At 41.1% G+C, this 27,016-nt stretch overlaps 1 protein-coding gene across 5 annotated transcripts in view; it reads right to left on the minus strand.

The window, feature by feature from the left end:
* Positions 1–27,016, minus strand: part of Dennd5b (DENN domain containing 5B) — a 132,650-nt gene that overhangs the window by 35,031 nt on the left and 70,603 nt on the right. For all 5 annotated transcript variants that reach the window (NM_001431962.1, NM_001431961.1, NM_001431960.1 and 2 more), the window contains 6 exon segments: positions 546–624; positions 8,744–8,896; positions 10,723–10,854; positions 15,041–15,134; positions 20,473–20,623; positions 25,481–25,712. In NM_001431962.1, coding sequence (NP_001418891.1) covers positions 546–624; positions 8,744–8,896; positions 10,723–10,854; positions 15,041–15,134; positions 20,473–20,623; positions 25,481–25,712 — 841 coding nt within the window.

The raw sequence follows: 27,016 nt of genomic DNA on the forward strand, positions 1-27,016 counted from the left end.
TAGTAAGACTCCCATTTAAAAAGGAAACAAGCTATGCAAAAGAAGAATATGACTCTTAAAGAGTCTTGGAGATAAATACTAACTTTCCTGGAGTTTTATTTATTAGTATAAGGCCCAGGATTTGATCCTGACAATGTAATAAAGGGTTATGAGGCAGAGCAGCAGATAAGGGCGCTTGCCGCCAAACCCGACTCTCAGGTCCCACATGGTGGAAGAGGAGAACCAACCTCTCCACGCTGTCGTCTGACCTCCACATACAAATGTCCACATAAGAAATAAGTTAAATGTAACAAAAGATACGAAGATTATTAATGACTATCACAAAACTTTAATGAAAACATCAGTATACTCTAACACTGGGAGAATATGCCCGTGTGTGTAGTGTGCAGCTCTTCACGATTGTCTTTGTCCTTTTATATCAGCATGACCATTTGGGATGGCTACTATTATTTTCTCTGTCTTACAACGAGGAAATAGAACTAATTGGAAACAGTAACACTGCAATACGCGAGACTTGAAGCAATCTTATACCAACGCCTTCTTACCTGGGGAGTCTGTGAGGTGTTCTTGTTTCTCTTCTCGATCCTGAAACTGGATCAAATGTGACCACAAGGCAGACTTTCCCTGAAAGTACAAGGCACATAAAATTTTCACTTTTATTTATTTTTATTTATTTTATTTTTGAGTGGAGGTAGTGTAATTTGGACTCCAAACTTAATGACTTCAGGCTCTTTGATTACGAATTCTTAAAATAGTCTTACTTTATCCAGGAACTAAAGCAAGACAGCTTTGTGTCTCCACACTGGGAGAATATACTTGTATAGTTCTTCACAATTGTCAGACTACCTCCTGATCCATTGTCTTCCCTCTGTGGTCAAAATCCTAAGAAGTCTGGCTATACGCTGGTGAACAAGTTACCTTTAGGAGAACCTGGCTTTTGTCTTCTCTCTTCACATATTTAAACATGAATCCTAGTGTGTGTAAACTCACAGCCCCTCTCTAACCCCCTTCCATGCCAGCTGCTGAACCCATTAATATATTTATCCCTCTTTGTTTTGTTCTTTTTTCCTGGATCCTGAAGATTTCTATACTGTCTGGATTATGGGATAAACACATTTGTTTATCATTCTAAATAGATGCATAATTATCACCTTAAAAAGCAATTTATCAAAAAATAATTTCTCATCAAGACCAGTGATATTTTATATTAGCTACTGAAAAGTTTGGCAACTCAGGCTCATCTATTCTTGGCTGTCTGCCCCACCCACACTGCCCCGCTACACTTTTGGTAATGCTGGAGATTGAAAACAGGAAATGGTTGTAACAGTAATGCTGCAATACTGAGCCACATCCCCAACCTTGTGTACCATTTTAAGTGTCTCATTTCAGGTGCTCTAAGAGTCTTCCTTTACTTTTCTGGGAATCCTGGCAAGAGCCAAAGGGAAGTAGCCAGGGTAGTCTTGAAGAGTCCTGAACTTGGCTCATCTGTTGCTTAGTTATATACGATTAGGCCACAGTAATAACCTTGGAATTTAAAAATTAGCTGCATTTGTATATATTGATATATAATATTTTTAAATTTATGGGTCAGGAATGAGGAAAGAAAATTAGGAAAAAAAGTTACCTGAAACAAAAGCAAAGAAACCATTTGAATTTTTCTACCCTGAATTCCTAAATAACTTACTAAAGAACTATTAATTTTGGTTAGCCTTTTTTTCTGAGACAAAATCGCTCTCTCTGAGATCCACCTGACTCTGCTACCTGAGTCGTAGTGTGACAGGCCCCCAGACCTTGTCACAATTGATTCCATGATAGAAGTACTATTCAGACTAAAACTCAGTACATAGACAACTAACAAAACTAAAACAAAGGCTTAATGCATCAAAATTTCCCACAGTTACAGCAAAGTCTTTGAATGTACTAACCTTGATTTTTGGCTTTTGGCCAGTTATTCTTGTTAATTAAAGTATGTCAACCCAAAATATAGTTACTGTGCTTAAAAGCTCACCCTGAGAAAGGCCTGGGGGCTATACTGGGATCCCGAAAATCAGGTATAGTAGCCAGCTAATAAAGATTTTCTATAGGCCTAAAGCCGTGTCTGAGCAGTCTTCTCTGGTGGATACCCCACGTTTCTGGAGGCTCCAGTGAGACCCCTCGATTCAGTGGGAGTCTTGGAGCCCCCTTGGAGTGTGGTGGTCAGGGGACTCACGGGGTTTGCAACCTGAGATTTTCCAGGTCCCTAGAGATCCCTTTGATGAATCACTGCCTAACGCTTCATCTGACACCCTTATCTCAAAGGGAAACAAATTAGAAAGTCACCTCTTCTGTCACCTCTAGAGATAAGTCTGGGTAAGGTGCCGTGTGTCTGGACACATAGGAGAGGTTATACACGGTTGCTGATACAGTCCAGGATCCACTGAGATGTCACTGGACCCCTCTGTCTGTTCAGGTGTATGAATGCATGGTGGCCACCCCTGGGTGTTTTTACCGTGTGTCTCTGTGTGTCTGTCAGTTTGGTTTTTCTGTATTAACTAGTGGCTTTCTCTGGTGTACGATCCTCTTGTTATCTGGCTTAAGACCTGTGCCCCTCTTGTTGGGGATCCAAGTCCTTCTGTCTCTGCCAGGTCACCCAGAGAAACCCTAAATCCTCTACCTGCCCCACTCTGGGAGCAGGACTGTTGCTTATTTTGTTGCTTGACTCCTGTTTATGGTCAGGGTTGGTCTCTAGGGAGGTGGGGGCAATCTGAGTGCCACAGGGAGGGGGGAACAGCTTCCCCAGGTGAGCATTCATTCCCTTTACTCTGTTCCATGCCTGCTCTAAGCAGCCTAGGGAAAGAAAAAAAGTTCCCCTGGGCTGAACCTGAAGGAAAAGAGAAAGTTCTACTCCTTTCTTTCTCATGATTTGTATCTCCCTTTAAAGCACTGAACTATAACACCCACCATTCTCTGAAGAAAGTAAAAAAAAACAATAAAACAAAAACCCCCCAAACTGTCCCTAGCTGGGCAGGTCAATTGCAGCCATACAATGTAGTCTGGAACAGATTTTCCCTTTTGTCCAATACTGATGAAAAGACTTTAAACCAACTTTTGCTAGGTCCTTTTTACAGTATTAATGACAGTTACTACAAAGATTCCCTTTGTCACAGTTGGCTTCACATAATAATCTGTCACATAATCTGAAAACCACTGTCATCTCTGAGAAGACACAGATTACAGATACCAAGCGAAATTTTGGTGTGTTACCCTCTGCCAGAAGAGACCATGCACCTAGGACTGGCCCAACACCAAGCTAACCAGTTCGGCCAACTCCGGCCAGATTAAACACCACCCAACGACCTGGGAAACACGAAGGAAAACTGCAGTCCTATCCCCTGGCCTGAGGAGACAGACATCCTGGTGTCCTGTCAGTCACTATGGAATATGCCTCACCTGCCTGTGAAGAAACCTGGGACCTCTGATTCTCATGAGTCTGATTCCTCCAGAAAAACATGTGTATAGCGTCTTAGACTTGAAAGACGCATTCTTCGGCCTCCCACTGGAAGAAGTGAATTAACCCATCTTTGCTTTTAAGCTGGCAGACACAATAGGAGGTTACAGTGGGCAACATACAAAATGCAGACTTCTGGCCCCTCTCTCAAGGTTTCCTGGGAAAATAGATTACAAAGGGCACTGAAGGACTGCTGTGAGAGCTACAGACCTTGGCTACAGAATGGGCTAAGAAAGCCCAACATGTAGAAGGCTTTGTATCTGGGCTACCAGGTGAAGGGAGGTAAGAGGAGCATTTAAAAAAGCAGGCTGAGGGGTTGGGGATTTAGCTCAGTGGTAGAGCACTTGCCTAGCAAGCGCAAGCCCCTGGGTTCGGTCCCCAGCTCTGAAAAAAAAAAAAAAAAAAAAAAAAAAAAAAAAAGCAGGCTGAGCAAGCTTCAGGAAGCAAGCCAGCAAGCAGGACCCCTCCATAGCTTCTGAGTCAGCTCCTGTCCTGATTTCCTTTGATGGTGAGTTGCAATGTAGAAATGTAAGCCAAATAAACCCTTTCCTCCCTAACTTGCCTTTTGGTTACACCAAAAGAAACCCTAGCTAAGACAGAGCCTGTCTCAGAGTAGGATTCCTGACATTCTTTAAAATACCAACTCTAAAGATTGGAGACAGGTTCAAGAGTTCTCAGGTGCAGCTGGATGTTGCTGCCTCTGGATACAAGAGTTTGTGGAAATAGCAAGGTCTTTATACCCTAGAATAAGGGGAGGAGGGTACTAAGCCCCTAATCTAGTCGACTAAGAAAAATGCATTTGAAGCTTTTAAAAACAGCTCTGATTTCTGCTCCAGCCCTAGATTTCCTAGATGTTCCAAAATCTTTTCATCTGCTTGTCCAGGAAAGGAAAGACAAAAGGAGTTTTAACCCAAACTTTGGGAACATGGAAATGCCCTATGAACTACTTATTTAAACAATCTGACCCTGTAGACACAGGATGTGGCCTTAGACACCTGTGTAAGAGCTGTGGTGGCTACTGCTAGTTTAATAATAATAAAAAAGAAAAGCAAACAAGTTAACTCTGGGTCAACAAGATCTTACACTCACAGCATGGTTGTGGCTCTCCTGAGAGGTACATCAGAATTCTGGATGTCTAATGGCTGTGACCCAGTACCAGGCCCTACTCCTGGCCCACCACTGACTATCATTTGAGAAACCCACAGCTATCAATTCATCTACCCTCTTGCCTGCTATCACAGGTGCTCATCCAAGACTGTCAGATCAAAGAAAAAAGGTATGTGGGAGCTGGAATGGTTATTTTACCGAAAACAATTTATACAAGTGACCAAAGCAACAACCACAAAAAATAAAATTAACAATAACAACAGTCCCCCCCCCAAAAAAAAGAAAAGAAAAAAAGAAAAAGAAAGAACAGGAAGGTAATGGCAAATACGTAGACTATCCAAGAGACCCAGCCTCCCTCTGAGTCCACTGCTAGCTTTCTCCTGTTTCAGTCCAGTGATATGTCTGGGTTAGGCAGACAGCCAAAGGGATGCTGAAACCAACATGGAAAAGACTCTACATGGTGATTTTCTCCACTGCTGTGACAGTGAAGGCTGCTGGTATTATCCCAGGGATTCCCAGATCCAGGTCAAGAAAATGGACGCCACAGATGCTGCCAAATGAACACTCCATTGAAATCAAGGTTTCATTGAGTCCGCAGCCCTTCCATCCCCTGGCCCTCTACTTCCTCCTGAGTCCTGTGTTTTATACTAGGGCATGAATGGAGGGTCACGGTCCAGCCCTCACTGCCCTCAGGAAGACAGATACGAGGAAGGTGCTGGCTGTGTGATTATAGACTAGCATCCTATATCCCATCTTGCCCTTACTTGCCGATGCCTACTTTAAGTGTCTGTATAGAGAAATGAAAAGATAAGAAAAGTTATCACCTTTTGAGATAAAAATACAGAGTTTACAATTCTATGTATGTCCTACAGCTAGGCCCCCTAACTGCCTGAAATGAGGGAATTTCCATTGCAAAACTTTGGAGTTACAAAACTGAGGCTTCCTGAAAAATTCCTTTTAAAAGATTCTACCCTTTGGAAAACAGGAAAAACCCGAGGAAACAGACTCTATTCCACAGGAAGGGACTCTGGGGATAGTGTATCAGCTAGGATTGCAGGTTATGCTTAGACACTTAGCCCCCATACTACATAGGGATAGAAACTAACCAGACTGTCAGTCACTGATGACAAAGCTCACTGTGACTGGGGCTGTCCGAATTAATGTTGGAGGACTTACAAGAGGCTAAAACTTGTCTAATATCCAAAACTTTTAAATTAACTTATGCACTTCCCCTTATTCTGATTCCTGCTATTCTGCCTTATGGGTTAATTCATATGGATAACAATAATATTACCGGGGCAGGGGCATGTACTAATGGTTTGACTAAATGAGCTTCTTTTTTTTTTTTTTTTAATGTTTTCTCTGTGTAGTTTCGGTTGTCCTGGAACTCACTCTGTAGCTCAGCTGGCTTTGGATTCAAAGAGATCTGCTTGCCTCTACCTCCCAAGTTAAAGGTAGGTGCCACCTCTGCCTGGCAAATGTGCCTCTTCTTATGCCTTCCAACTAAGTAGACAGGTTAATCAGGATGTAAAGGTACTAAACGCTTCTGTTAGAGTCCTTTGTAGAAATGTGTTAATTCTATGCTACTTTATTAGGAGTAATGAGAGAAAGTCTTTCAATGGCTAGGAAAGTACCAGTCTCTGTTCTCTTGGTCCCCCTGGCTAACTACTCTGCTATCAGCACTGCCTAGGCCTTTAATTCTCATTCTGAGTGGATTAACATTCTAAGTGGATTCTGCATCTTAAACTAAGACAGAATGAGTCTGGATTTGACTCATTCACCAAGACCAGGAGGGAATGTAATGTAACAGGGACTGGACATTAGTAGGCCCTAGATTTTAGCACAACTAACTCCATAATCAAAGTGCCATTCAGGCTGCAAAACTAAAACAAAGACCCAGTCTATCAAAGTCCATAGTTATGGGACAGTCTTTGAATGAACTAATGTTGCTTTCTGGTTTCTGTAGTTCTGCTTTTGTCTACCTGCTCTTGTTAACGGAATGTCAACCCAAGACATGGTTTTTATGCTTAAAAGGTCACCCTGAAGCCAGGCATTGGTGCTGTACGCCTTTACTCCTGCCACTCTGTAGGCAGAGGCAGGTGGATCTGAGTTCAAAGCCAGCCTGGTCTACAAAGTAGGTTCTAGGGCAGCCAGGGCTATATAGAGAAACCCTGCCTGACCTCGCTCTAACCCCCTACCCCCAAAAAAGCTCACTGAGAAAGGTTCAGGCCTACACTGGGATCATGGTCACTCACAGTAGTCACCAGCTGGCTAATTAAGACTTTCTACTGGCTTAATCCACGTCCAAGCAGTCTTATCAGTGGACTAAAGACATGCACCACTGTGGTACCATGAAAGGTAGCATGGTTTCAGTTAAGGCTTGAAGCCCCAGAGACCCTGAAGGGACAGTAGGAGCTTTGCCTGCTACTGGGCACCAGGCCCCTGTTACTAGCCACAGTCCCCCATAGATTTGTGGCTATCAGTCATATAAGGGCAATGCCCCAAGCCCCTCCACATGTAGAGGACATGAGGTACCTAGAGGCCTGCAGGCTTAGCCAATGAACTTTCGTTCCCAGACACTCCTACCTGCAAAAGTTATTTAATATCAGGCTTATCCTGAAAAGTGGGGTACGGTTTTACACATCCACTTTCCACCATGACAATAAATGCTTTAAAACCATGGACTGTCTCTTTTCAGCGGGATCCACAGAGATGCCCTTTGCCTACAGAGCCACTGTCTGATCTCCTGTAGAAGGAAGGCCTCTTTGCACTCCCAGCCACAACTGCCACCAAGCTCAAGCCAAGTCTGCCAGGACTGTCCATCTCGGCAGGACCAGCCAGAGCTCCCCCTGCCCCCTACTCCCCGCCCTGGGCTGGATCCGGCCTACGGGCCCCCACTCCATTCTCAGCTCTTCTGCAGCTTCCAGGGGCGCCTGGATGTCCAAGAGCCTGAGAACCAGGTGGCTCCAGCCTCTCTGCAGGCCCAGGAAACCCCGTGTCAGCTCTGGCTGTCCTGCATCTCAGATTGTGCTTTCTGGGGGCTTCCCTATAGCCCAATATCCTCCTGGTGACGGGTGTGGGTTAAATGCAGTCAACCCCCATGCCCTGCCTCCCCGAGGGGCCATGCCCTGTGGCAGGGCAGACATGGGACCAGCAAACCTTACATATCACCACACCTGGCTTGGTTAGCACATTTTTAAATCTGGACAAAAGTAGATATTTACTGTAATCAACAGAAGATATAATTTTTGTAACTGCTGGTGTTCAGGAATTGTCACTCAAACCAAATACTGATCTCAGTTAAACAAGCATAGTTTATTGACATACACTACAATACTGGGTGTCCAGAATGCAAAAAAAAAAAGGACTCATGTGTACAATTTTATGCTTTTCTGTTTGTTGGGAAAGATGCTCCTGATCACAGATTTTCCTTTTTTTCCTTCCTTCCCTTCTCCTCTTCCCCTCTTCCCTTTTCTCTGTTTTGAAACAGAGTCTCACTGTGTAGGCGTACTTAGCTGTCCTGGAATTTAGTTTGTAGACCAACCTACCCCTAAATGCCTCTGCCTCCCAAGTACTGAGATTACAGGTGCACACCACTGTGTCTGGCATGGATCCTGTTTCTTTTGCTGGAACTGAACGGCCTATGATACGTATCTAATCGTCTTGTGGGATCTTTTCCTTGTCACATTTCTCACTCATGTGTGCATATTAGAGGAAAGCTTCCAGGAGTTACTTTTCTCCTTCTACCACGTGGGTTACAGAGATCAAACTCAGATGTCAGGTGGCAGGCACCATTACTCACCAAGCAGTCTCATCCTTATCCCCTTCCTTCCTGCCTTCCTTCCTTTTCAATTGAGACAAGGTTTCCGTGTAACCCTGGCTGTTCTGGTAGACCAGGCTATCCTTAAACTCAGAGATGACCTGCTGATGCCTTCCAGATTAAAGACATGCACCACCACTGCTTGGGCTTCTTTCCTTTTTTTTTAGGACAGGGTCTCACTATGTAGACCAGGTTAGCCTCAAGCTCACAGAGACCTACCTGCTTCTGCTTCCTCAGGGCTGGGATTAAAGGTGTGATTCCTTGAACAGACCCGTGACACGCACAAGTCCTTAAGTGGCAATGTGAGCAGTAACTCTGGAGTCAGTTACCTGCTTGACCAGTAAGCCGTGGCTCCAAATCCTCTCCAGAAGGTCACAGAGGCTGGCGATCAAGGTGTTCTCTTCCAAACCCGTGATGTTTGCTTCTCCGTGGCCCAGCTCCACTGCTTCATGTCCCATCTTCTCTACCAACATGCGTTTGGTCTAAAACATTATGTGTGCTTATAAATCGCCACAGCAGTGAAACTCGAAACCAAGGAACCAATTCTAGGTCTCGCTTCCCTCACTGCAATTCTAATTACAGATTTTCCAGTCACAATTTCTTAACCTGGTGGTCAGCTGGTTGGAGTAATTTTATATCTCACTATTTTTTTTTAAAGATTTATTATTTTATGTATGTGAGTTCACTGTCACTGTCTTCAGACACACCAGAAGAGGGCATCAGATCCCATGACAGATGGCTGTGAGCCACCATGTGGTTGCTGGGAATTGAACTCAGGACCTCTGAAGAGCAGTCGGTGCTCTTAACCACTGAGCCATCTCTCTGACCCCGTATTTCACTATTCTATATTTTACTATTATGTCAGAGAAATGGAAGGGCACCAACAAAACAATAAGATAATATTTGTAAGGCATTCTCATGTTGAAAAAATATTACATATAATTTAGATTATTAGCTTCTGTAACAGTATAGGTATCTTCAACTTCTGAAATTGTCTGGAATCTAGAAAATGCATTATCTGACACCAGAACCTTATTCTGTCACCATAGCTTGCCCTTTGCTGACTCTAGCACTTGACAAACAAAAGCGATCGCTACTTAAGCCAAAACTACAGCAGAAGTGAGCAGCTCTATGCTCTTTCTTTTCTTCCCTTCTTTCCTTCCTTCCTTTTTGTCTTTCTTGTTTTTCTTTTTTGGGAACTCCCTAGTTTATATGTGAACTAGGACCACCACCTCCCCCTTTCTCTCTTTTTTGCTCACAAAGATTTTTTTTAGTAAAAAACCAAAACCAGTTTCAGGTAAATGGTTTTCCACCTAAGCTGGTCTCACATATAAAGTGAGAAAGCAGCTCCTCTAGGTGGGACCCTGCCTAACTCACTAGTATACACTGATATTGAAAATAGTGCTTTTACTGACTATGATAACAAGCTACCCCGTATAGATGTAGTTTTGTGAATCTATGTCATATTTACTGACCTATAACATAGTTAAGATCTTTTCCCTTCAGCACATACCACATGTATGAGTACAAGCAAGGCTTTATGCAAGTATATACACAGGCACAAAGTAACATTCTTCGTATAACTTACGAGTGGCTTAACATCATGCTGAAGAGGAAGACAAGGGCTAGAGAGATGGTTTGTGAGTAAAAGTGCTTCTAAACACGCCTGACCATCTGAGTTCAGATCCTGGGAACCCATGTAAAAGCTTGTTCACATCTGCAATCTTGGTGCTACTACGGAAGGTTTGGGATGAAGCTCATGGCCTGCTGTTTTGAAACAGCCAAGGTTGTGGCAAGAAAGAGGTTGCCTCAAAATGAGGTGAATGGTATGAACTGACTCTGTTGTCCTTTGATTTACACACACACACACACACACACACACACACACACACACACACGCTTATCCCAAGGCTCCCAAGACTTCATGAAAGCTTATGACTTCAGTGAAGAGCATATTAAGTCTATGCCACAAAAAAGGTTTTCTGGGGGGTGGGGTGGGGTTGGAGAAGTATCTCAGTGGTTAAGAGCACTGGCTGAGGACCTGGGTTTGATTCACAGTACCTCATGGTAGCTTACAAGCATCTGTAACTCCAGTCCTAGAGGATCTGACGCTCTCTTTGGCCTTGTGGGCACTGCCCACATGTAGTACACAGACATATATCCAGGTAAAACACCCATACTCATACAAAAATAAAATAATAAACTTTCTTTTTAGGGAAGCTACAGGCACAAATGGAGTTGACTCATCCCATCGTATCCACACACAGTGTAAATACGACTGCACACTGTCTGGCAGCAGTATACGTACCTTCATTCTGCATTCTTTCAATAAGCCTTCTACAAATTTCCAGTTGGTTTGTGCAATCACAGCAGGTGAGAGATCTGACAGCTTTGGTTGCCTCAGGTTTTTTCCTAAACTTCGTGCCTCTTGCATGTATTTCTAAAAATCAGGAATATTTTAACGTATTAATATCATATATTCTTTTCTACTTGTAACTCACATATACAAATACAACAAGCACGATGTAAAATAAAAGCCGTAAGTATATGTGTATAACAGCAACTAAGATTTTAGTGCTCTTGATAGAAGGCAGAGGACATGTGTACTCCTGAAACCAGTTAACTCTTGTGAAAGGAGAGTGACAGAAACTTTATTAAGTTGAAATGCACTCAAAACCAGGAGTTTCACTGAGTTTAGTCACCAGAATTATTAGTTAGGAGCAAGGTAAGAGTAAAATATTTAGGTGTTTAGTCTTGTCTGAAATGGAAAAATGGAGTGGTTCTCAGGTCACTGGCTTCCTCTGATCCACTTCTCTCTGCAGAGACTTTAAATCCCTCAGTCATCAAGGGCGTTACTTGCCACCCAAACCCTTACCTCTAATTAAGTTTTGATAGTACCAGAATTGTGTTGAAGTTAATTTTTATGACCTCAATCAAATCAGCTAATGTCTAAGGATGATGCATCTCATTGTATGGTGTTAGCTCACAGAAATGTGCTCCTAACACGGGGTTGGGATAAGGTGAGTGGGAGGACTCTTAGATGTTTGCATAAAACCTCCCTTGCTTTGTTCTATAATCCATAGTATTATGTCCAGAGTCTTCTGTTTACTCTGAGGAGACAGACAGACAGACAGACAGACGTACACACACACACACATACACACACACAGAGAGAAAAAATTCTAAGGTTCTTGAACTTTGTTTAGTGAATTTCCATAAAAGCCAAAAACAGGGAAAAGGGTATAGCTCAATTGGTAGAGAGCTTTCTTACTATGCACAGGTCTTGGGATCAATCCTGAGCACCATGTAACCATGTTTGGTGGTGCATACTCATGGCCTGGACACTTGGAAGGTGAATGCAGAAGCACCAGTAGTTTCAAGGTTACCTTTGTTTACACGGCAAATTTGAGTCCAGGCTGGGATACTTAAGACCACATTTCAAAACCTTAATAGCAAACAGGCAAACAAGCAAACAGAACACTGCTGCCCACATACCTTGTTAGTAGAGAACTATGTTTTCTGTGCTTGTATGCTACCTGAAAAACCTCATCTAGACTTTTGCCCAAGATCTCAAGATCTTTGCTCAAGATCCCCAAAGATCCAAGTGTCTTAAGACTACATTTTTGAAGAACTGCTCTAAAAAATATATATTATATATTATCTACCATCTATCTATCTATCTATCTATCTATCTATCTATCTATCTATCTATCTATCTATAGTAAAACTAGTATTTTGTTGAGGGAGAGAGATTGCAAGCTAGTGAACTGATACATCTGCAGGCACAGATGTAAATCCATCCTTATTATCTTAAGGGGAGAATCTGATAGTGTAGAAAATGATGTGTAAAATCCTTCATATTCTTTAAATGTATGAGAATTTGTTTCCCCTTTAGAGGAAAATTAACCTGTTAAAGCTGCTGAAAATCTTACTGATTAATCTTTCAATGTTCATGACAAAAGGCAATTATTAACAGAATAATAAAACCTTTTCCCAGTCTAATAATTTACAGAATCACTGAAAAAGCAAATGAATTCTCCAAATAGCAGTTTCTTCAGCACCTATGCGTACTTGTCTGTTTTAAATACTATTCAAAGGAAAAAAAAAGGGGAGGAATTGAGATTGAATTTTCAAGTAAGTAGATGTAGGAAATAAAATCAGTTTCAGAAAAATCAATCTGAGCTACAAGGCAGCATCCCTATGTGAGAACTCTATTTTCATTTACGGACAGGATCAAAAACTAGATATAAAGATTGGTAAAAAATAAATTTTTAACATTTAAAGAGCTTTCCCACTACTTCAATTGTAGAGTGCATGGTTAGCATGTGCAAAACCCTGATTTGATCCCCAGCACCATATAAAAACTGGGTGTGGCGGGGTGGATGAGATGGCTCGGTAGTGCTGAGTGTGTACTGATTTTGCAGGGGACTTGAGTTTGGTTCCCAAAACCTACTTAGGACAGTTCACAATGCCTGTAACTATAACTACAAGAGATTCTGGGCTCTTTTCTGGCCTCTGAGGGCACTGTATTCATGTGCCATACACATACCCAGACAGACAGACAGACAGACAGACAGACAGACAGACAGTCTCTCTCTCTCTCACACACACACACACACACGCACACACAATCTGTCTGTCTGTCTGTCTGTCTGTCTGTCTGTCTCTCTCTCTCTCTCTCTCTCACTCACACACACACAAAGTAAAAATACCCAAAACAAAACACCTGAGTGAGGTGGTGTCCACCTTCAACCCCAGACCATGGAAGCAAGGCATGCAGAGCCTGTGAGTTTGAGGTCAGTCAGGAATATGGTTGATATCCTGTCTCAAAATGACAACCACCACCCAGAAAAACCAACCAACCAAAGGTGAAGCAATAAGCCATTAGGGAATATATGTGAAATCGCAATCTTGTTCAATAAACACGGAACTAAATGCTCTTTAAAGAGCAGATTATTGTAAATGGAAAGGAATAACATAATGAGGAAGAGTTGTAAGTCAGAGTCTTGGAGTATCTGTATCCTCAGGTGAGCAGCAGTTAGAGCAGACTGCTATGCACGACTAATGGAAGAGACCTGAGCCTGGACATTAGGAGTCCTGTGCTGCAGGCTTAGCCTGGCCTTTGTATGCCCATTTAACTGTGGGCAGATTTCTTGCTTGTCAGGTAAATTATGTCAAGTTAGAGAAGAAGATCTCAAAGGCTCCTCTTAGCACTAATACTCTTTGACAATGAGTGAGTTTTCTGAAACACAAAATGTAGACCAGGAGATTAAAGTAAAATGGTACAGAGACAAACATCTAGCTAAAGAAAAGCTGATGTTTAGCCACTTCTGCACTTGTGGAAAAAATGCTTAAAATAAAAAAGAATTATAATACATTCTTCCCCAACTTATGAAAAGCAATTTGTTACTGAGGACACACACACACACACACACACACACACACACACACACACACACACATGTAAATATACACATACATAAATACACAAAATAAATACACATACATATGTACATACATACATACATACATACATACATACATACATATCCCCAAAGACTCAGGACTTGAATGTCACTTTACTGTTAACATTATAGAATTGCTTGTGTGAGTACATTCCAACACAAACAGGCACAAACAGGCTAGATGAATCGGTAGAGATCAAAACATGCCACATGCACTCTTATGTGTGGGCCATTCAGGCAGGAACTTCTTGTGAAGCACTTTCAAGGCAAAGGACATACCAGGCAGCATTCAGAGAAGGACTTTTTAGGAAGCCGTGCAGGAGGAGTTGGGCCCTGATCCCACTCCCAGAATGCCATGGAGTTCTGGCAGACCAAAAGTTCCCCGGAAGGCTAAAATGATGGCGATGTTTCAATGACAGAAAAGTAGAAAAAGGACAAGAAAGGAAAAAAAAGAAAGCAAAGATAGAAAGAAAAGCAAAACCTGTGTGCACACAATACAGTCATGGCAACAGGGGCGGGGCAGCAAAGGAGAGGCAATGAACAGGAAAGGCTTCAGCTCTTATGAAAATGCTTAAAACCACACATGTATGAACACAATCACAGAAAAGTGAGGTTTGGAATGACGCTTTCTGCTGTATTTCTACACATCTGAGCTCATAAAACGGTTAACAGAATTTCCGATTGCATTTTCTTTTCATTACAAGAAATAAAATATTATTATTAAAACATAATTTGAATTTTATTTTCAATGAAGACAAACAGCATATTTAATATAAGAACACTTCTAGCATATCTAAAAGTGGGATCAACAAACCAAGGACAGAGAATATGTTAATGTATCTTTACTTACCCAGCCTAAATTATATTTGAAACTTAGATAGAGGTGTATCTCAATATCTCTCCCTCCAGGAGACCTACTGACCAGAAATGCACCCTAGTAAAACTTCCGTATAATTTAATACAAAGGAATAAATCCCTGTCTTAGATGAATAAAAGGATAAAACTGGAAAAGTATTTTCTCCTATACTTCAGTACAAAAATGCTACTTTAAAATATGGACGAATTGCTTTTAAAAGAACTTGAAAGGCTATGCTTAATGACGCCTCCTGGAGAGTTCTATGACCACTGCAGGGCAGTGGCCCAGGCAGCTAGACCACCTACCTCCCGTAGGTCACTGTCCAGCCCAATGTGCTCAGCGTTCTGGCGAAGGCGCTCTTTCCTGCGCTGTGCCGTGGTACTTCGACTCACCCAGCGACTAGGAAGTAAATAAACCCAAAACAACGTAGGTTTATAAAAATAGCCAAATAAAAAAGACATGGAATTTATTTTCTTAAAAACAGAAAGAAGGAACCATTCTGCACAAGAGGCAGGCAACAGCTGTTTTTTCTTCCCTCGTTAGCTTGTTTTTTCTTTTGAGTCTTGCTGTGCAGTTTAGTCTGGCCTTGAAATCATGATCCTCCTGTCTCTTGTGCTACCATACCCAGCTCTTTCAATCAATTCTCTTCAAAATATGTTTAAAGTTTTAATTTCAGATACCATTTAATTTACCCATTCAAAACACTCATCTAATGGGTTTTTGGTTATGTTCACAACCATCGCCACAACTAACACTTTTTAAAAACTGAGATTAAGGACTAGAGAGATATAGCTCAGCAATTAAAAGCCCTGGCTGCCCTTTCAGGACTGGACTGTGGTTCCAGCACTTTTTTTTTTTTTTTTTTCCGGAGCTGGGGACCGAACCCAGGGCCTTGTGCTTGCTAGGCAAGCGCTCTACCACTGAGCCAAATCCCCAACCCCATCCAGCACTTTTTTGACAGCTTACGTCCACCTGTAACTCTAGTTTCCAATGATCTAATGCTTTCTTCTGGCCTCTACAGCCACATGGGACGCACTGTCACAGACACATGCACACAAACATCTAAAATGAATGAATGAGTGAATGAATGAATGAATAAATGAATGAATGAAAATTTAAAAGGAAGGTACTGAATGCTAGATACTTTCTAAACCTAAGTTTCTTTTGTGTCAGAGAGCTAGAATATGATTACTCTGGGTTCCAGAACTGTATGACTGTGTTTCTATAAAATGATGGCCTCTATTACATGATACCTTATGAAAAACATTACAGATGGTTGTGAGCCACCATGTGATTGCTGGGATTTAAACTCAGGACCTCTGGAAGAGCAGTCAGTGCTCTTAACCACTGAGCCATCTCCCCAGCCCTGAAAAACTTAGGGTTTTTTTTAAAACTTGCTTTTTAAATAAAAAACATTTTCATTTATTTTTATTTCGCATGCATTGGTGTTTTGCCTGTGTGTCTGCCTGTATGAGAGGACTGGGTCGTCTGGAACTGATGTTACAGACAGTTGTGAGCACCATGTCGGTGCTTAGAACTGAACCTGGGTACCTTGGAAGAGCAGCCAGTGCTCTTAACTCCCGAGCCATCTCTCTACTCCCAAATCTACATTTCCATCTAATGTGCGGATACCCATGTCTTGTTACATTAGCTCTTCCGTAACTTTATTCCCATGTTCAGACTTCATATGCTTTTCTTTCTGTTCTGGCCTAAGACTCAAGAAAAATCATACGAAGTATTCCAAAACTAGTGCCCTTTCCTCCATAACAATCCTCTCCCTTCCAATCTTGCTCAACAGTTCAAATCATGGAGAAACTGTCCTTGTCCCTTGGTCTCATGCCATACCAGTTCCCAGTTCCCAATTTCCTTTACACCACGAGCATCTACATATACCCTCCATCGACTCTCTATTCTCAACAAAGACTTTTCATTTTACCCTAAGGGCCACCACTCAGCTGATGAATGTTGGACAAAATGTAATTTCTACAGCTTATTCTTATAAAAAGTACATGGCATAAATGGCTCACAATAACTACAATGTAAATTAATAGAGAAAATGTACAAAGGCCTAAGTGCAGATCTTTGGCTCGCTCAGAGGCCTTGAAAATAGCACTGTGGGTGAAGGAGCTTGCCTCCAAGCCTGATGACCTGCTGAAGTGAGAAGAAGGCTGACTCCCGAAGGCTGTCCTCTGGTCTCTGCATGTGCACCATGGCATGTGTGCACTCCCCCCAATAAACGTAATCTTAAAAAGGCGAAATAGTACTGCCCCCAAAATAGCTGTTAATACAAATTTCACAGGGACTGAAAAAATGAGGGTTAACCTAGGCACAGGGCACATGTCTATCTCTTGGGAGGTAGAGAAAAGGAGACAATGTATTTATTGTAGGCTATCCTAAACTACTTGATAAGATTTGGTCTCAGGGGCTAGAGAGATGGCTCAGTGGTTAAGAAGAGCACTGACTGCTCTTCCAGAGGTCCTGAGTTCAATTCCCAGCATCCACATGTTGGCTTATAACTACTGGTAGCAGGATCTGGTGTGTTTGAAGACAGCTACAGTGTACTTTTTTTTCTTCTTTTTCTTTTTTCTTTTTTTCGGAGCTGGGGACCGAACCTAGGGCCTTGCGCTTGCTAGGCAAGCGCTCTACCACTGAGCTAAATCCCCAACCCCTACAGTGTACTTTTATACATAAAATAAATAAATCTTTAAAAAAAAGATTTGGTCTCAATAAAACCCAAACTAAATCAACTAACCAATGAAAAATCTGAAATCCACTTCTCAAAACAAATTAGAGTTAATAAGACAGTGTGCTATAAACACTAAGAATATGAAAAAATATAAATATGAAACAAATACATCCTATTTAATTTTGTTTTGAAAACAGAGAAATGAACACTGTTTAAGAAAATGACTGGGGAAGTGAGTTCGGGGCTGCAGCACTGCCAGCCGCTACACAAGCACTGTGCCTCAGAGCAGGGTGCCAGTCCAGCAACCAAAGGCTGGATGGTATGCAGCGCGATGACAGCTAAGGGAGCAGAGCTGGGGACTAGGCTGGGGCTGGCCTGCCAGCTGCTAGTGTTGACATTTGCGCTCTCCCCCTGCTGCGAGGAGATGGGGGGAGCAGAGCACCCCGCCTTGGTACGCCCTAGCGCCCAGGTGGTGCCAGGGTAGTACACAGCAGCCTGGAGCTTGGGCAAGTCCTGTGCCCCTCGCCCCCACTACCCACTCCTCAACCTCGCGATCACCCTGACTGAGCAACAAGATATTCAAGATGAAGATGGTTTATTTTCTGGATTAAGCCTCCTTGAAAGACTTCTGTGGTCCATGCTGCCACTGAGACCAGGCTGATACCTGTGATCTATGCTGCCAACGGCTGCCATTGATAAGGAAGCTTCTTTAGGTGGTACTAATGAATGCAGACACATAATTGAGAATGAGAGACACTGAAGGCTTATGTCACAACTCTCCACTCCCCATACCCCTCACAAAAAACCAGTCCAGATAGGAAGCCATTGAAGAACATCTTTAAAAACTGTGATAAAGATGTTGAACTACAGCTCTTCACAGTTGGATGGCTTCTGCTGTGGGTGGAGAAGGACTCAGTTTTCTTACAGGAGATGGGCACTGGGTGTTTGACCATGCTCCAATGAGTATATGGGCAACATACATTGGACTTGCTGTTTTTTGTTTGTTTTGTTTGGTTGGGGAGTTGGGGGACAGGGGATGAAAGGATGTGGAAGGGTGGGAAGATGAACCTGGGAGGAATGGAAAACAAATGTAAACAGAGTGAATTATATGAAATTCCCAGAGAGTTAATAAAAATATTGTGTTGGGAGGAAAAAATAAAAAACCAAACTTCTATGGAGCCCATATCTTAAATAATTTTAAAAATTAAATCAAATTTTATTTTCTGTGTATGGATAATTTGCCTGCATATGTGGCCACACATGTTTGTGATGCCTGCTGAGGCGAAAAGGTGTTGCGTCTACATCAACTAGAGTTACAGAAAGCTGTGAGCTGCCATGCAGGTGCTGGGAACTGAACCCATGTCCTCTGGAAGAACAGTGAGTGCTCTGAACTGCTGAGCCATCTCTCCAGGCTCCATCAAATAATTATTTTATATGCATTATTAAACCTTATTTATTCAGCATAATTTTAACCAGTGCTAACCACAGCTGCAGAAACACTACAGACTGTGTTTTATTTTCTAAGGAGTATATTAAATCTTTGGTAACGGTTAGTCAACCATTTATAAGTTTAAATCCCTTTATCCTGAAATTAGATCTGAGATTTTTTTTTCTTCTAGAAATAATTTGTCTGAAGTGTATGCTCAAGCTTAGTGAAGTGGCTAACTTTAAGATTATATGTACAGTTAAGAGTAAAAGAATATGTCTATAAGATTCCAGAACCTTCTGTTTCAGTTAGGGTCTTATTGGTATAAATAGGTATCATGACCACAGCAACTCTCACAAAGGAAAACACTTAACTAGGGCTGGTTTACAGTTCAGAAGTTTAGTCCATTACTGTCATGGTGGGGAGTATTGGCAGGCAGTACAAAGAGGAAGTGACTGAGCCTGGCTTTAGCTTCTGAAACCTCAAAGTCCACTCCCAGTGACACACTTGCTGCAGCAAGGCCACACCTCCACGAGAATTCCTTTTCACAGTTGGAACTTAGCCGAGCAGGGTTTTGCCCTGACTTCGATGCTCCCTTTATTCCGTTAAACATCATCAGGAATTTCTTTGTTCTGCTTATCTTCTTGAACACAGGATTTACCTGCATCTCACTTCCGAGTGCCCTCTTTCTCCTATTCCTTCTCATTATAGATCTCCGCAAGAGTGAGCACTAATAACCACACTACAGAGTTTATACTAGGTTGTTTTGACGTTTCCTCTGTTGATGCAATTAATCCAAAACTCTTCAATGTAGCCTTAGGCAGATTTTTTGGACAAGGGCAAACAGCAGCCACATTCTTAGCCAAAATATCACAAGAACAATCTCTAGGACACATACAAATAACCTTTTCCTCTGAAACCTCTCACAAATTAAAAACAACAAAAACAAAAACAAATGTGTCCATGTACAGCTCTATTAAAAAAATCTGTTTTTTTTAGAATCTTTTACCTAACAGGATTAGAAGTAAATTCAATTTAGATTAATATGGTCTTAAAAGATGTAAACAGGGACTGGAGAGATGGAGAGATGGCTCAGTGGTTAGGAGCTTTGACTGCTCTTCCAGAAGTCCTGAGTTCAAATCCCAGCAACCACATGGTGGCTTACAACCATCTGTGATGGTATCCGATGCCCTCTTCTGGTGTGTCTGAAGACAGCTACAGTGTACTCATAGACTTAAAATTTCAAAAACAAACAAACAAAACAAAACAAAAAGAATGATGTCTCATATACAAAAAATAAATAAATCTTTAAGAAAAAACTTTAAAATAAAAAAGGGCTGGAGAGATGGCTCAGTGGTTAGGAGCTTTGACTGCTCTTCCAGAGGTCCTGAGTTCAAATCCTAGCAACCACATGCTGGCTCACAGCCATCTGTAATGGGATCTGATGCCCTCTTCTGGTATGTCTGGTGTGAAGATAGCTACGGTGTACTTATTATATAATAAATAAATAAATACATCTTTAAAAAAGATGTAAACAGATAAGACACTTAATGCTTACACACTGCCTAGTTAACACTGTAGAACCTTCTTTCATTCCAGTAATCACCAATCAAACGCGTTCTTACTTGTTATTGGCTGGTCCTGTCGCCAAGACATCAGACTGTAACTTTGGAAAGAACCCTTGCTCATATTTGCCTTGACCGATTTTCATATCAAGTAGATGTGGGTGAATTGCAGTGTGGTCCATTTTCATCAGTCGTTGTTCAATTGACTGGGCTATAAATTAAATTTAAATTAGAGACATTTCAATCCTTAAAACATACTGCAAAGTACACTCATGCACATACAGAAAACTCAAGTCATCTAGACACTCTGATACAGTTTTGTTTTTTTTTTTTTCTTTTTTCTTTTCTTTTACATTTGAGACAAGGTCTCACTTTGTAACACTGACTGTCCTGGAACTCACTGCAGACTGGGCTGGTCTAGAACTTACAGAGATCCACTTGTCTCTGCCTCCCAAGTGCTCGGATTAAAGGATACACAATTGTTTTTAAATGGGAAATTCAATATCTTTAACCAAAATACAGTTCTAAGCACAGTACTAAAGATTAAGACAGCAAACAAGACTCTTGAGGTAAGACAGTGTAAAGGGGAGGAAAAGAAGCAAATTCATCTGCCCTATACTTCACTTCTTTGTACAGATGTCTATTAAACACTCACAGCTCATAATCTATAGAAACAAGGAACTATGTGAAATCTATGATCTCATGTAGGGACATCAGGGAAGAGGTAATGAGAAGCAGGCATTTAAAAGATGTCCAAATTAAAAAAAGACCCCTCAACTTTACAAGAATAAAATATGTCAGAGTTGAAGGAGGGTTTCTCAACAAGTCTATTCTAAAACACCTTAAATTTAGTGGGGCTGGAGGTTCTCTCAAAGAAAGTGATCTACTTTTCTGGTAAAACAAAACCACCCTGATTTTTAAAGCGCTTTTTTTTTTTAAAGATTTATTCATTTATTATATATAGGTACACTGTCGCTGTCCTCATACACACCAGAAGAGGGCATCAGATCCCATTACAGATGGTCGTGAGCCACCATGTGGTTGCTGGGAATTGAACTCAGGACCTCTAGGAAGAGTAGTCAGTGCTCTTAACCACTGAGCTATCTTTCCAGACCTTAAAGCGCTTTTTATCTATCAGAGAAAATGTACTAGAGATGAAAGTCTAAGCCTTCAATCTGTAGCTTGAAGATTATTAAAGAGGAATAACAAACAGGAATCAGTCAGTTATGTGATAAAGAGAATGCAGGAACATTTATGAGACAAGTACTTATTCCCTGCCTGCAGACGGAACCCTGGTCACTCTCCACATGTAGGCTAAGCGCCTCCGAAAGACTCTGCCCGAGGCCTTTTCTGGTCTTGGCAGAGCAATGCTTAATGCTGCCTGACACCAGACCACAGAAAAGTCTACGGAGTTATGTGATAGAGAAAAACCAGAGTGTGACACCAGATCACAGAAGAGCTCCGCCCAGGCACTGTGTAAGGAGATGGATGCTGCTTGCCATGACCTAAGACTTTAGAAGGTTGAGGTGCATTTCTCTTAGAGACAATACGAATTTACCCCAACCTTCCTTTATTGTGCTTCACTGATGTTTTCTGAGACAGGGTCTCACTATGTAGCTCTTGTGGTCTAGAAATCTATATAGACCAGGCTGGCCACAAACTCAGAGATCCACCTTGCCTCTGCCTCCCCAGTGCTAGGTTTAAAGTTCCAGGTTTTTATTAGACTTTTAATGTGTAGTTTGTGATTTCTCCTAAAATACACTTTAAATGTTCTATTGTTAGCATAGAGAGACCCAAAGGAAGATGGTCTGTGTTTTAATATGAAATATAATTTAATCTTCAGTGAGGTCCCCTCAGCCTGTACAGTTTTAGTTATAGCTCGCCAGCTTTCACAATATTTAAGCAGTAAATACTGTGAGGGAAGTGTCTGCACGATGGACATCATAGGACAACCTACACATATGCTTCGTGGTATTTGTAAACACAATTAAGTGTCAGTTTTAGCCTAACGATGTCTAGATTTACAGCTTGAGATTATAAAGTCTTTCTCAATTTTATGTTGCATGGAGGACAATAAAATCCCCTTCCTGCCAATATCAACTTTTGTCCTCATAAAAGGAAAAGGGATTTCAGTTTTTTCCATTTGATTTTCAATGACAGAAAAATCTATCTGATATTGACTTTCTTTTACTTGGAAAGCTTTTTTTTTGCTTTTAAAAAAAAGATTTATTTATTATATATAAGTACACTGTAGCTGTCTTCAGACATATTACAGATGGTTGTGAGCCACCATGTGGTTGCTGGGATTTGAACTCAGGACGTCTGGAGGAGCAGTCAGAGCTCTTAACCACTGAGCCATCTCTCCAGTCTTTGTTTTGTTTTCAAATGAGAATCATAATTCACAATAAGTTACTCTGGACTTTATATATACATGCCAGAGAGAGCATTCAGCAATGTAACATTTTAGTAATTATATTACATATTACCAGAGAATACCGAATATTCAGAAGTTATCAAATTCTTGCTTTGTGAGGCCAGGGATCTACTGTTAAAGAATTTCAAGATAAGAGTTGACATTGGTTTGTGGTGATTGGTAAGGAAAAAGAAAATTATATTTCTATACAGTTTTTGTTTTTCTATATAGAAATCATAAGGCTATGGAGCCATAATGTCGACAGTAGACAGTCTGTGCTTTCTAAGTTCGCTTGCAAACCAAAATTCTTTTTGGTTAAAGGTACAACAGCAGTAGAAGCACACACACACACACACACACACACACACACACACACACACACACACACACACAAGCACCAAGCTAGCAAGAATCCAATGCTGGAAATAACAACTATCTCTATGTTCTTTTCTTTTTGGGGGGATTGTGGTAAGGCAATGCAATTTACCCAATGAAAGAAATAACTAAGCCAGGCCTGGTGATACAGGCCTGTAACTCCAGCTAGTCAGGAAGCCGAGAAGGGACAATTGTGGGCCAAGGTTTTCCTGTGTAATTTATTGAGACTATCTCAAAATCAGTAGGTATTAACAGTGGCAGCAAGCTTCTCTGTCATGCCCAAGGCAAGCACTGAAAACACACACACACACACACACACACACACACACACACACACACACACACACAGAGAGAGAGAGAGAGAGAGAGAGAGAGAGAGAGAGAGAGAGCGAGAGCGAGAGCGCGCTGTGAGAGAGAGGGGGCACCACAGTCTCCTTTTACTTTTTCAAAAGTCTCTAAATTTCTATGGAACTATGGTCTTAATCTTATTTTCAGACATGCTAAGTCTCTAGTGGTATAGTTTCAGGAAGTTTACACAATTTCTGGGATGAGCGTGGGATTATGAAGCTCTAAGAGGCAAAAAGAAAATCCATTCTATTTGGTAAGAGGCACATTAAGGTAAGGAATTGGTACTTAATTCCATTTTAAAAATTCTGTCAGGGAGAGAGGAATGAAATTTTCCCAACAAGGTATTCATATAACTATTAAAAACATCAGAACTCATAATTCTCTGAGCAAGCAACTTCGCTTATTTTATCCCCTCAGGGTCTAGAAGCACAGGGGCACTTGCCACTTCCTGACGGGGCTCCTGGAAGTCGCCCTTACACAGGGCGATACAGAGTGATGTTGAAGCCTACAGGCACTGTGTAAAGTTATCACCTAATACTTTTCTCCTTGACAATACTAAACACCTCTGTTACTCTCATGACTGAGCTATTAAATAAAGAGGGAAAGTGAGCAAGCGGTAGAAGCAGAACAAGAAAAGCTTCTTATCTGTTGTGTCCTTTTATCCAGTAGGAATCTGGTCTAAAATTAAAAGTGCCACTTTTTATTGAATGAAAATAAATAAAGGAAGAGGCACTTGTATGATAATACATCTCTGTTCAGCAAAGAATGGATTGGGAACTAGGCATAAATGTATAAAACCACACAAATTGGTTCATTTTACGTATTTGTTAAGGAGTAAAACCACTAAAAAGATTAAGGCTTTAGGTATTAGAAATCAGTCAGATTTGGATCCCAACTCATGGCTCTACCAATAACTAGCTATAGAACCATAAGTAAGTTCTTTAATCTTTCAGTTTCCTAACCCATAGAATGAGAAAATATCTGTGCATATACTCTGTCATTAAGACTGCACGTAAAAAGTCAAAACAAACAGTGGCATAATGACTGGCAAATAGGAAGTCCTCAAATGCTGGCTCTTGGTATGATTATTAATCTAACAGAAGGTATTGCACTCAGACAAGAACAGGAAAATCCCTCATTCTTTGAGGGAAGCAGATGTTAGGGTTGAGAGACTTTAATTTGAATGCAAACATCCAGAGGTTTAATTTCAAGAAATGAAACTATGCAACTAACAAAGCAAATAAGAACTGTTTTAGTTATGTAAACTAGACAGTGCCTCAGATTTCCTTTTTGTTTTGGTTTTACTTTAGACAGACTCTTGAAACACTGCCAAGGGCAGCCTTAAACTCCTGGTGCTTCTTGCTAGGGCTCCCAAATGCTAAGATTTAGGCATATACTACTATTTCCAACTTTAGGTTTACTATTTTAAGTTTATAGCTAGAGACAAGAGGTGATGGATAAAAAGACAGTAGCAAGAGAGAAGTTAACCTATTTTTTCCAACACAAGAAAATAACAAAAATATGCATCATCTTGTCAAACAATTTAACTTATTTTTTCTTGTTTGGGGTAAAGGAAAAGGAATGTCCATAGGAATAGGAATTCACAGAAATCTGAAGAAAAGTACAAAAACAGTTCTTGCTAACACCAGGATTATTCATGATGTCTGCACATGAAAATGAGCTTTGTAGTTTAGTGGTGGTGGCCCATGCTTTTAATCTCAGCATTCAGGAAGCAGAGACAGGCAAATCTGAGTTGGAGGCCATCCAGATTTACAGAGCATGTTCCAGGACGGCCAGAGCTACACAAAGAAACTCTGTCTTGAGCCTCCCTTCTCCCCCCAAAAGAGAAAATTAACTTATAACTTGTTGAAAAAGTCAACAGTTTATAAAAAGAAAAAATTGTGTACTTAAGAAAAAGTACGGTAAATATACCTGCTTCTTTTAAACTGCTGCATTTCTGATATATGGATGTCCGAAGGGTGGGTGCCCTTACGTTATACAATCTCATCTTCTCAATCCGAGAATCAAAGACCCGAAGCAGAGGGTCTTTCTCTTCCCACTGAGACATGATTTTATTATCAATAAAGGTAGCAAACATCTGTGTTTCAATGAAGCGTGAAAGAAATGGCAGGTAAGGCTCAGGCTGGTCAGAGAGGAAAGAAGCCTGTAATGAGATAATTAGCAAATTATTACTTTTATCTTAACAGTATAAAAGGAGAGACTGAAATTTGTTAAGGCCATTACTTCTCAAACTTAGTACACATAAAAAACTGATACTTGGCACTTAAAAAAACTTACAAATCTATTTTTCTTTTTCTCTAAATTTATAGACTTTAGGTCACTTAGGCCTTTGGTATTGATCTTACTTTTAGAAATGGATTTATATTAGTATCCTGATGACCAATATGGAGAATAGAGGACATTAGCAAACAATGGTGGATATGTTGCTCTACAATTGTCAGCCACCCACTTCACTTACCACTACATTTTGATCCTTCTCCCCTGTGAGTAATCTCTTCTCTGATCCTAGCTTAGGAAATGAACTTCTACCAAAAGGTTGCTAAATGTGTAACTGAGATATATATGTATATGTATCGCACACACAATTTGCCTGTTTATGCAAGAACTTAAATATGACGATGTAGAATTTGTGCCTAGTGGTAAAAGTCTTTTGATCAGGCAGATGTTTCTCTACTCATTCCTCTTGTTAATGCCAGACCAAACTCCGCCCCTGTGTTGACACAATTGTCTGAGAGGTCAAGAGAGAGGTAACAATGTCTAAAAAACAGTCATAGAAATGGACCTTCAAAACCATACAAACTGTTCTTTTCTCCTACTAGCCTGCCTTATGTAATATAATTTATAACTGGATTTTAATCTGAAGTGCTCACTTTTTTTGTGTGTGTGTGTGTGTACTGCAGGTTCATGTATGATGTATGTAAAAATTCTATTCTTGGTTAAGATAAGCTCAAAGTGAATTGTAAGTGAATTCCTGTTTTAGTCACTGTGTTGGTTTGCTTTTCATTCTTTTCTTTTCAGAATGGACTCGGTGTATTAGAGCCAAAAGAAGAGAGATGGGGGCAGTTCCAACACAGAGGGGGGCAGTTCTGACATAGAGTGGGGGCAGTTCTGACACAAGAGTGGGGGCAGCTCCAACAGATGGGGGCAGTTCTGACACAGAGTGGGGGCAGTTCTGACACAGAGTGGGGGCAGCTCCAACAGATGGGGGCAGTTCCGACACAGAGGGGGGCAGTTCTGACACAGAGGGGAGCAGCTCCAACGTAAGATGCTTTGCGGAGTACTCACCAGCTAGTTCCTGGCATATTTAATTTTTCCATTTCAATACTTTAGAGACTTTAAATAAAACCTTCTTTATAGAATCCACTTTTCAATTTAGGTGCTTCCAGAGTTTGAATGCACTTATGTAAGTCCAAATACCCAGACAGACTCATAGTAATTCTTAGAAAT

The sequence above is a fragment of the Rattus norvegicus genome, chromosome 4 (genome assembly GCF_021556685.1).
Source record: "Rattus norvegicus strain SHRSP/BbbUtx chromosome 4, alternate assembly SHRSP_T2T, whole genome shotgun sequence".
Lineage (NCBI taxonomy): Eukaryota > Metazoa > Chordata > Mammalia > Rodentia > Muridae > Rattus > Rattus norvegicus.